Source organism: Microcaecilia unicolor, chromosome 8, assembly GCF_901765095.1.
Source record: "Microcaecilia unicolor chromosome 8, aMicUni1.1, whole genome shotgun sequence".
Taxonomy (NCBI): Eukaryota; Metazoa; Chordata; class Amphibia; order Gymnophiona; family Siphonopidae; genus Microcaecilia; species Microcaecilia unicolor.
The window spans coordinates 176750695-176763051 of NC_044038.1; the positions used below are offsets into that span (position 1 = coordinate 176750695).

Genomic DNA, 12357 nt, shown 5'->3' on the forward strand with positions numbered 1-12357 from the left:
CCGCCTGGCTACCATGCGCCCCTGGCGGTAATTCAGAATTTGGAGCACTCTGAAAACACAGGTAGAAAATATGTTTGTCTTCTACTACTTCACGCTTACCCAGCGGTAAATGGCAGTGGACGCTCGCTGCATGCCTACCACCCGGGTAGCACACGAGACCTTACCACTAAGTCAGTGGGTGGTGGTAAGGTCTCAGGCTGAAAATGGACACACACTGGTTTTTATTTTCCATATGTCCATTTTCCAGCCCCTTAAAAAAAGACCCTTTCCCCAGGACATGGCAAAAATTGGCCCGGCACGTGCCCACTGTCTCAGGCCACTTTTTGCTGTAGCTTAGTAAAAGGACCTCTATGTTAAGTTGTTGAGCCTATGTATTTGAGAATTAGGCAGATGAATACTGGTGTTACAGTAATCCAATTTTGAGATTACCAATACATGTAACAGGATATGTGAGGACAAAGGTTCTAAGACTCATCATATGGAGCGTATCTAGAATCAGGAGGATATACCTTAGAGATATGAGAATGGAAAGACAAGAATTACCCACAAACTCTGCAGATACACAGTCATTTTGAAAATTGGTCTCCAGTGGTTAGTAAATCTCTGAATGTTTCTTTTCCCCTTAAAAGTAAGAAAAGCAAAATGCTCTCACCTGCAGTTCGTAGATTTTTGGTAAAATATAAAATAAATTGATACAAAAGAATGTAATGTGGTCTCATGCTGTAGTCCACCAGTCTGGGTATTGGCACGATTGTTTTATCAGTTGGGTCCCTGGTTTTCTCAAATTTCAGACTGATGTTCATTTTTTTCTTTTAAGAAACATTGGGCATCCAGCATGTCCTTCAGACTGATCTGTAATTCCATTTACCATCCTAGGAAGTTGAAACTTCTGACCTGTTTCTGCATGAAGATGATGATGAGGATGAAGATGAAGATGAGTCACGCTCTTGGAGACGATGAAATTTTGATTGTAGAAAAAAAAATTTTTTTTTATAAGGAATGCAAGAAGACGTCATCATCTTTTTACCATTATTTAAAAAAAAACATGTACAATGAGCCAAAAATATATATATTTTTGTTTCTTTTAAATTTGTTTTGCGTATTGGAAGGGCATGTGTGTGACGAATGATGCAGGTTAAAAAGATTATGACCTTTTTTCAGGTCAAAAGAAATAACCCAAGTGGCAGGTCATTTTTTTGTATTGAAATAGGTACTTTATAAATATTCTTGAGAACCCTAAACCAGTTCGAAAGCATCCTCTGTCCTGAAAATGTCTAAAGCTATCCAGAAACTTTTTTTTTTTTAACTGAAGTAAATACATTTCCCTGTCTTCTTTTGTTCTTGTTCTGTTTTCTGGATTTGCATGGTTTGGCTTTCTATAGGAAATGAAATGGAACGTGTGTATCGTGGCTCAGAGCATCATTGGATTAGACCTCTGCAGTCACAACTCCTTGTATTTTCTCAGTCTTGCTTCTGGTGTTAGGAACTCATTGGTAATAGAAAACATTGAGCCCAAAATAATTGACCTTCAAAACACAACTTCCCCAAAATATAACTGCACAGGAATGATCAGGATGCTTACTCCTTTTATTCTTTCTGTTTTGAGGCAATAGAGGTCATCAGTGAATTTCTGTGGTTTCTCTTTTTCACTTTTCTTTGTCTACTGGTGGTGCTTTAGGGTTTGCTTTATTTAAAGCACTACTGTGTTGACTGCATGTTGACATGCATTAATGTATGTTATTTACCGCAGGTCCTACTTTATTAATAGTGTGTGTTAACAGCTTAGCAAGCAGTAGCACACTTTACTAAATCTAGCCTTTACTTGATCTCTTGTGTCAAGTATATCTGACAGTCCAAACAATACTTGGGCTATTGCTTAGCATTGTACTGAAGTACAGTATAAAGTGGGACCTCTTGTTTAAGCCTTTTGGTAATTCTTCTTTTCTCTAAACGCTGCCACGCTGAGAGCCCTTTGCACTTGGATCGATGTGAGACCAGGTGTAGGCTTGGGTTTCCTACTGTAGTAAGACAGTATTAACTGACATCTGCTGTGAGCCACATGCACTTCTGTATTCATCATTCTGGACTTTTTTGGATAAAATGTGTTTGTACAGAGATGGAACCCAGCACATTTGCTAAACGCTAGCGACTCGCCCTTCACTTTTAAAGGTAGAAATGTCGTCTTGAGGGGCATCTGCAAAAATGAGGATCCTGAAGAAAAGAAAAGGCTGAAGCTTCAACTGTGGCATTTACACCAAGGTTGTGGCAGAAGCAGCTTCCTTTGCAATGCCCTGTACGTTCAGACTCTGCCTTGGTGGCTGCTGTTTTGAACTTGCTGTGTGTGTGTTGTTTAATATATTTTTCCACTGTGCCTACGTGCTCTAAGCAAACACCTGGTGTTTAAAGTGTTTATGCATGTGGCTTATATGCTGATGTGCAGTTTGAGAGACGATTATATCCTTTCTGCTATAAACCGCCACCAGTAGACGAGGGAAACATTTAAAACATATGTAAACAAGTGTGCATGCATATATTTATATCTATTGATATATCTACTTATCCAGTAGGTCAGATAATCAGATCTGCTAACAGGATTTCGCACAGATCCAAAAGTACTGTATTGCTTTGGGAATCAGTCGGATTTCCTCACCTGTTTTCCAGCAAACATGATTTTTCAGCTAGAACGTATCCCTAGCTGTGTGCTGATAGATGTTGCCTACTATATTAAAACATGCTTGAGGATGCAGTTAGATCATTTCTATGTAAATAAATCTCATGTTCATAAAAACTGAGTCCATAAATCTACATCATGTGTTTACATGTATGTAGATAGCCCAGCATGCCATCATGAATGGTGGTGGGCTTACAATTTGAACATTTATTTGAATGTAAATGGTTTCAAATGTAAAATCCCTGATTTAGAAAAACAAGACTTCAGAAATAGTGCACATTAGATTACTTGTGTTTAAACTGGGCTACAGAGGAACCTTTTAGACATACAAAGTCTGAAAAAAGGATTTCCGCTATACTATCTTAGTGTCTTCTGTCCGTACACGTTTCCGGTTGAGAATCCTGCAAAGCCAAACCAATGTCCCCCACACTGTCCAACCTAATATTGAACAAGAACTGTTACCTTCACATTATAAACCGTTTTTAATAGATATTTGGCACTTCTATTTCCTGATTAATGTTGAGACAGACAAAAATGCATTTTAAGAAGACAGTGACACATCTGTAGTAGCTGTATTGTTCCTTGGGAAAACTGGAATCTTAATGGGCTGTGGTACCTTTGTTAGGACCACAATAAATGATGATGCGACATTTGAGCTTTTACGACCACACAGGTCTGTCTCAAAAACCTCATGTATTGCCAACATCATTTTACTGTTGGTCCTTTAGAGATGTTACAGCCTACTAAGACTTCAAGATTATTAAAAAAAAAAAAAAAATGAACATATGCTCTTCGAAGTGAGCAAAATCACTCCTGCTGCCGTTTATCATTCTACATGCTTTGTTGTCCGTAAACCATTATTTTTGGAAGATCTGTAACATTTTGAAAGACTCCTGACTGCCTGAAAAAGTAAGATGGAGGGAACAAAGGATTTATATATTTTTTGTATAGAGGTTTTCTTAAACTGTATAATTTTTGTAAATATTTTGCTTTCTTTGTGTACTAAGACTACCAGCGTATAGATTTCAATAAGAATTGTTGTATTTTTGTACTGGGGGAAATGGGCGATTGCAGCTGTATGGAAGAGTTTGATGGACTTTGTCACAGTTGAGCAGATTGTGATTCCTTTTCACATGGTTTCCAGGCCAAAAATGACTAACTTCCTCTGGCTCGTGCATTTTTATGTTTAGTTTTATTATCTGAAAGAGCCTCATTAAAGTATTAAATTCTGAGAGCGTATCAGCATGCCTGCAGTCATTTCCCATTTGGTTTGAACTACAGGTGTACCCATTTATACAGAGCTGTTAATTTTCCTTCCCTCGGACTAGATCAGATGGTTTCACCTGTTGTATGCCTGGGCTTATAGTTCTGTTTGCAGGAGGAGGCCATATAGTAGAGTAAAATCAGGACAGGCTCAGCCAGAACAGTCTAGTGTTATGCTGTCAGGATAGTGTTGCATTTATTGGGGATTTTAAAACAATTGGGAAGAGTGGTAGGAGTACATTCAGTTATGGTAATTGTCACGGACATAATTTAGGCATTGACAGATGTGCAGGCTTAATGGCGCATGGCTTTGATGTAACCAAATGATTCTTTCCAAACTGTATTTTTTGTGTAACCAAAGCGACATAACTTTTAGTAATTGGGTTGCATGGAATATTTCCAGTATTTAATTTTACTTTTTATTTTGAGGGGGGCAGCTGATGATTCAGATCTTAATGTTGATAGCAAGCTTTTTTTTATTTTCTGATTTTCTCTTAGCTGGCTCTCAAGTATTTGATAGCTGAAGGGAGATTGAAGGAAACCCTGTAAAGTGAAATCCTTACGTACCGCTCTGAAGCTGTCTGGAGGTGGCCATGTTAGCTAAAATTGATCTCGGCTCCCCATTGAATCCCAATGCAACATATCCACAGTATCTCTGAGGGATGTATATCTATTTTACATAGACTACCACCTGTCTTTAAAGGTCATGATATTCCGTTGTATGTATTTGGAGGTTCATTGTTTCCCGCTGAGTTTAACTAGGCATTTTGAAGCTAAATGCATCAAATTAATTTATCTTGATTTCTGAGAATACAAAGAGTAAATGTTTTGGTGAATTAACTTTAGTTTGCTGCTCTCATAATTAAGTTCTTAATAGACGGGAATAGCTTATGGCTTAAAAGATCAGTTTGACACAGTCCTGCTGGAACTAAACAAACAAACAAAAAAAAAAGGTTGAACTTGATTAAAATCATGTGAAAAGGAATATAGGTTCCTCTTGATGTATAGCAAACTTGTATTATAGTTTTTACAAAATTGTGAATTTGTGTCATAGTGCAATAGGAGATATTGTTGAATTTCTAACTGTTTATACTTTAAATTCATATATGTAATGTTTGTTTTATTGATTACAATCTGAATTTCTAAGAAGCATGTTGACTTTTGCAATAAAGAGAGAATATGGAATGGTTCAAGGCAAAAAAAAAAAAAAAAAAAGAAAGAGAGAAAAGAAAACAAGCAAAAAAAAAATCCATCAAAGGTAAAAAGTAAAAAACTGAAAAAGCTAAAATATTTTAATGGAAAAGAAATTAGAAAACTGATGAACCATTCCAGAAATTCTAAGCCACTGAAAGATCTGTGTCTTGTGATTTTCATTGTTCTGGGTGATTTAGAGATATGGGTTGATGTTTGCCCAGCAGTGACTGTAAGAACAGCCCTGGCTTTATGCTTTCAAAGGTATAGAAGCGATGCCTCTCCTAGTGCATACATAAGGAGAAAAACAAATTCCTTAGCGTCCCTCCGGACCGGACCAGGATTGGACTGATGGGTTGTGCTCGCCTACCAGCAGGTGGAGACTGAGGAAAAAACTCTGACTCTAGAGAGCCAATAGGAGCCCTGGCCATGTGACCTTAGCCTCAGTATTTTCTCAGTCTCCCAGCAGGTAGGAAGTGAGCCCATTAGTCTCTCTCCTTTTCTCTTTAGATATTACAGATATTTGTGATAATTCTTCTGTGCCTGGAATCTTATTTAGAGGCTTGACAGGGTTTCCTTTCTCTTCTTTCTTTGACAGCCTCGGGGGTGTTAAACTCGAGTGTCTCGAGTCCACCCCCCTTCCTCCCCATCTCCCTGGCTTAGCAGGGAAGGGCCGTCCCTTTCTCTGGAAAAGTGTACCGTCTTTGGGAGAGGCAGCCACTTTTAACAGGTAGCTGCTTTAAAAGAATTAAATCAAATAAAAGTAAATTCAAAGAAGCAGCCTTTCTTTCCCCAGACTTCTAACGAGCAGGCAGCTCCAGTGTTTTTATTATGATTGAGGGGTTATAAAAAAAACAAAAAAAAAAAACAAACAGAAGAAAATAATTCAGTATCTGTGACTTCTAAATAGCGATTTTTCTCGTCAGATTTAATTTCCTCCATTTTCTTGCGTTTTGGCGGCGGCAGTTTAAACAAATGAACAAAAAAAAGAAAGGTGCGAACCGCGTAAGCGCGGCCACCTGTTTTTTCCGATATGGCTTAAAAGTTCAAACAGCTGCTGTCGGTCAGCGTCGCGCAGTTCACGCAGCCGGAACGTGTAAATTTTGCTCTCCCTTCAAGGTTTCTTCGGGTCCGGTGCTGCCTCCAGTTTTTTCGGGGCCTTTTTCGCCGGCTGTTGTTTCTTCGCCGTTCCACTGGGCTCCGCTTGTTCGGAGGTGTCGGGCGCGCTGTCGACGATCGCCACAGGGCCAGTGGAGCGAACGGCGGCCATTTTGTTTCTCCCTCCATCTTATCAGTCGGGGATCTCTCTGCTGAAGGTAAGGCTGCAGTTCATAGAGCAGTTCGGCTCCAAGATGTGTACACTTTTGTATGTGCTGAACGGCGTATTCTAAAAGGCTCTTCACATCAGCAGGCAATATTTGGTTGAAAGGGGGCTCCTTTCATATATGGATATATAACAAGCTTTTCTTCTTTTAAATTTCTATGTATCACGGGGCTGTTAACACTAGTTTTTTCTGGTGCTCAGTCATTTTTCATTGCCTGGTGGAAAATCTACATCTTATCATAATATCATAATTCATTTCAAGCATTTTCCTCAATAGCTGTAGTATTATACAGTGTTTTAAGAACTTTAGAAACTTTCTCTATAGGCATAGAGTAAATTTCTGTCTTTCTCATTCCCTGGTGAATAGAACTACATTGTCTAAGAGTCAATTGATTGGTACTTTGCAATTCTGACCATAATATCTTAGTTCCTTTCAAGCATTTTACTCCATGCGTATGATGTTATATAGTGTTTTAAGAACTTAACAGACACTCTCAATGGCTGTAGTGTTATACAGTGTTTTCTTTTTCCGACTTTAAGAAGCCTTCTCTAGAGGCATACAGTATATTGTTCAGATGCCATGGGGATATATCAGCTCTTTCATATTCTCTGAGGGACAGTCCTGTCTACCAAGCTCCCAGTCACTCAGCTGCCTTAGCAGGCATGCTTTATTCATGTCTTCCCTTCTTTTCCAACTGCCTTGAAGCCTCTCATTTTTCATTTTAGCTTTCTTCTGGTTTTTACAGGACATATGGAGGCATATTTTCAAAGCACTTTGGGAGGCTAAGTTCCATAGGTTTCTATGGAACTTTGGGAGGCTAAGTGCTTTGAAAATGAGCCTGATGGTCACTTAGAGAATAAAGTCATCCTTTCACTTAAAGATAGTGGACGGTCCTCAAACCATCTTCTCGTGTTTGTCTCTACTCTATCAGTTCAGCATTGGCAGATTATAAACATCCTGGTTTGGTCCAGTATGCCTATACATACCATCTGCTATCTCTTCCTCTTCCTTAGAGACCTGATGTTATATCAAGCTTTCTTGAATTCAGATACAGTCTTGTCTACACTGCCTTCACCAAGTGGCTGTGGCACAACTTCACTTTTTTCGTTACAGGTAATTTCCAAGTTTGTCCTTTTTCATTTTCATTCTATGCGCCTTCACTCCAGAGTGTTCTTTCAATTGGAAGGGGATTCACTCACTTCCTGTGTATTTATACCATAGGTACATAAGTATGGTTATGCTGGGTAAGGCCTAAAGTCCATCAAGTCCAGCATTCATATCTAATGGGCATAGGTACATAAGTTTTGCCATTCTGGGGAAGCTCAAATGTCCACCTTTCTACAGCCAGAACAGCATTAAAGAAAAGAAAAAAAAAAAAAAAAACCCTCTCACGAGAGTATCGAACAGAAATCTCTGCTCCAAAAGCAAGGCTTTGCAGTAATTCTGCAAACTAACGCATACAATATTTGCCATGGCTGTTCACCACTAGAAACACCGGGGACCCTGGGCCTAGGTTCGGTGTTTTAACCTGAAACAAGCTCAACATTCATATCTATTGGGTTTGAGTCTGGTACTACTACTACTACTTAACATTTCTAGAGCGCTACTAGGGTTACGCAGCGCTGTACAAATTAACAAAGAAGGACGTTCCCTGCTCAAAGGAGCTTACAATCTACATCTCAGTGAGGGAGGACGCATGACCGTGGTACGTGGATTAGTGGTATGTGGATTAGGGAGATCCAAGATTACAGGCCGGTGAATCAGACGTTCATACTGGGACAATTTTTTTCTGTCTGGAGCGTACTACCATAGCTGGTGGACTCCTATATTCAGAACTTTCTATATTCAGAACTTACCCAACTATGGAACGCCATAGAGATAGGGTTGGAGTTTGTAGCCCTATTTAACTGGTGTCCTTGGTCACCCTTCCTCTTCTCCTCAGGATCCAGAGAATGGCTAGTTTTTTGCTTATGCATTAACCGGTCATTTTCAGCAGTACTCTCTCTTCCGTTCTTTTATAGATCTAAGAGGTTGTTCATTGCGCTCTTAGAGTCATTTCATTCTTACCTAGACGACTGCCTAATTGGAGAAAGTCTTATCAGCAGAGTTCTCAGGTCACGCACCGGGTGTTGCATTTCTTACAGTCTCTAGGTTGGGTGGTGATTGTAGCCAGGCCTCTCATTTGATCTCTCATCAGATATCTCTGATTTTCTCTTTGTTTAGTCAGGTTGGCGCACAGTCTTTTGTCTCCTCTGCAAACATCCCAGTTTATATTTTTCTTGGTGACCTTGGGCCTTCGGCCATTTCCTCGCTCTATTCTGCAGAATGCAATTTTACTTTCTAATGCCCAAGAAGGAATTTTCCTTCATCCTATTGCGAATCTCAGGGTCATCAATCGCACTATTTAAGTGTCATCTAGTTATCTCAAGAACCTTAGTTCTGTCATTGGGATGCTTCGTGCAGTACACTTTTTGCAGAAGTTTGTATATATATTTTTTTTTCTGGGGGACCTCAGCAATTCGTTTTACCTTCGGGTGAATTTTGTTTTCCCTACTGACAAACAAGGCGGAGAGAGCTATGTTGCTCCTTGCCATGGCAATGGGTTATGTCATCCGCCAAGGAGGAGTTAAGAGTATACTCTTGAGTTTGTACTCATTTTTTCTTAGTTGTGTCACCCTGCATTTAGGTGAATGGACTCTCATTTTTTCAGTCTTACTTCCTCACTGCGACACTTCAGGGCTATCTCTTTTTGCCTTCAGGCTCACGAACATTTCTTGCTTCTTCCGTTCAGCAACAGTCTTGACGGAGACAGGGACAGATGCCAATGTCCAGCAGGGGTTTTTCAGCCTTCTTTATGCGTTTCTTCCATCATCTCACTAGGTGTTTACGCAGAACCAAGGCACCCTTCTACATCCGGACCCCCAGTCACTCAAACTTATGGCGTGGTTACTGGGTCTGCAACATCTTTGATATTTTCGCAGGAAGTACTTCAAGTTTTAATTGCTTCCAGACAGAAATCTACATTAAAGTCCTATGAATCAAAGTGGCGACGGTTCACTCTGTGGTACTCCTCTCACCACTTCATTCCACAAACAGTATCCATTTTGCATGTTTTGGAATATCTTCTGCATCTTGCGAAATCTTGTCTGTCTTACTCATCCATTAGAGTTCATTTGGCAGCTCTATCAGTGATGCATGATACTGTTGACAACCGCACGCTTATGCAGCATCCACTGTCAAAGCGGTTTCTTAAAGGAGTCCTGAACCTGTACCTCCCGCTTCGTCCACCAGCTAGGTGAACTAGGTGAACAGACTCTTAAAGTTCTGTTTTCTAGTAGCCATAACTTTTTCTATAAAGTTTTCCTCTTCAAGCAGTGTTTCCCAGTAGCCATTGCAGCAAGTAGATCTATGTGTGGAATACTTCTACGGTTGGTAACTTCTTTTCGGTCTGCTGTAGTTTAAAGTTTTCACCTTTCCCAATCGGTTTTTTCTTATTGGTTTTGTCCTTCTAGCCAGTAGGCGTAAAAGTTTCTAACCCGCTATATCGCGAAGGATCAAGGAAATGAGAATGTCTATTTCTCTTCTCGCTGAGAGGGCAGTTCCACAGCGTATTACAACATATTCCACAACTTCAGAAGCGGGCTCTATTCTTACTATGGCGATTTTTGGTGCTCTCGGTGCACATTGGTAAGTTGGCAACTTAGTCCTAGTTTCATTTTATTTTGCTCATTGGGACACACTACATGTTAGTTGTCGCCAGGTGGCCTATGCAGCATGAACATTTCTCTGCAGTTTTCATAGTGTCCCTCCCTTCAGATTACTGCTTTGGTACTTCCCATCAGTCCAATCCTGGTCCGGTCCGGAGGGACGCTAAGGAAGGAGAAATTAGATCTTACCTGCTAATTTGCTTTCCTTTAGTCCCTCCGGACCGGACCAGGCCCCTCCCATGTTCTCTCTACTCTTTAGCTTCTTTTATTAAGTAGGAAGTGTATTCAGTAGGAAGTGTATTCATTCCTTTACGATTCGTGGAACAATACTATATATATACAGAACTTTACGTGGTCTATACCACTTCTCTGGTGGTTGCTGGTGAGCTCAATTGCTGGAATCTATCTATAAAACCTTAAATACGCCATACCACTTCTCTGGTGAGAGTTGTGGCTGAGCTCAGTTGCTGGAATATCTATAAAACCTTAAATATGATTTACCACTTTTCTGGTGAGAGTTGCTGGTAAGCTCAGTTGATGGAATATATATAAAATCTTAAGTGGGCCATACCACTTCTCTGGTGAGAGTTGCTGGTGAGCTATAAGACAAGTGAGCCATACCACTTCTCTGGTGAGAGTTGCGGGTGAGCTATATTATACGTGAGCCATACCACTTCTCTGGGGAGAGTTGCTGGTGAGCTATATTACATGTGAGCCATATCGCTTCTCTGGTGAGAGTTGCTGGTGAGCTATAGTAAAAGTGAGCCATACCACTTCTCTAGTGAGAGTTGCTGGTGAGCTGTAATACATATCGGGCCATACCACTTCTCTGGTGAGAGTTGCTGGTGAGCTCTGATACTTGGCATTGCCGAGTGCTTTGTGGCTGCTAGGATTCCATATGGCACAGAAGGTCTTTCTTTCTTTCCTGCTTTGTTATTCAAATACTGAGGCTAAGGTCACATGGCCAGGGCTCCTATTGGCTCTCTAGAGTCAGAGTTTTTTCTCAGTCTCCACCTGCTGGTAGGCGAGCACAACCCATCAGTCCAATCCTGGTCCGGTCCGGAGGGACTAAAGGAAAGCAAATTAGCAGGTAAGATCTAATTTCTCCTTATTGAACAGATAGTGTGCACCATTGGCTGGCAAGTCTAAAAATTAATGCAGGTGCGTGCTGGCTATTTTTATTTTAATGTAAAACTACAAGCAGCAGCCAGGGTCACATTCCTGCTTATAATCGAAAGAGAAAAATGCCTATTTTGCGACCCAAATCGGGAGATGGGCGTCTTTCTCCTGTGGGCGCCCAAATCGGTATAATCGAAAGCTGATTTTGGGCGTTTCCAACTGCAATCCGTCGCAGAAACGGGTAAAGTTGACGGGGGCATGGTGAAGGCGGAACTGGGGCGTGGTTATCGGCAGAGGAGAGATGGGTGTCTTTAGCTGATAATTGAAAAAAAAAAAGGCGTTTTTACCGCGATTTTGGGTCACTTTTTGTGGACCCTTTTTTTTTTTCACGAACAAGTCCCAAAAAAGTGCCCCAACTGCCCAGATGACCACTGGAGGGAATGGGGGATGACCTCCCCGGACTCCCCCAGTGATCACTAACCCTCTCCCACCAAAAAAAACCCCCACTTTAAAAACTTTTTTTCCAGCCTCTATGCCAGCCTCAAATGCCCTACCCACCTCCATGACAGCAGAATGTGTTCTATCCTCTGACAGCCTTTCCCTGGTTCTGATGTGGCTCTCAGGTGAGTGTGACACCTTTTCTGTTATGCGCACTGCAGAGTCACATCAGCAATGCATTGTGGTGGGTGTAGGGTATTGGGCTCCGTGATTCCACTAGCTTGTGGCAAATGCTCACAATGTTGGTAGTTGGTAGGCTCTACTCCCATGGTGCTTTTTCCCCTGCTTACTGGGTCAGAGTGTGCTCTGTTTTGTTTCCGGTAGTCCATGAGGTAGTGGCCATTTTTGTAAGCCAGCTTTAGATCCCTTTCACATGTTAGCCATGTTACAGAACTTAGTTCTTACCTTGAATGTGGCTGAAAGAGGGCATTGTACACCATTCTGCCAGCTCTGACCTACTGCTAATCTCAGTACCAGGGAGACTCATTGCCAGTGGGGCACAACTTCTGATCTGCAGTTAACTGTGAGTAAGCATGCTTATTCCATTAAAGGATGTTTTTGGAGAGATTAGTCTTCAGGTGTC

General features: G+C 40.9%; 1 protein-coding gene across 2 annotated transcripts in view; it reads left to right on the plus strand.

Annotated features, from left to right (window-relative positions):
* Positions 1 to 5149, plus strand: part of RBM27 (RNA binding motif protein 27) — a 97324-nt gene extending 92175 nt beyond the window's left edge. For both annotated transcript variants that reach the window (XM_030211585.1, XM_030211586.1), the window contains exon 21: positions 877 to 5149. In XM_030211585.1, coding sequence (XP_030067445.1) covers positions 877 to 960 — 84 coding nt within the window. In that variant the 3' untranslated portion in view covers positions 961 to 5149. The remainder of the gene's footprint in view (positions 1 to 876) is intronic.
* The last annotated feature ends 7208 nt before the right edge of the window (positions 5150 to 12357 follow it).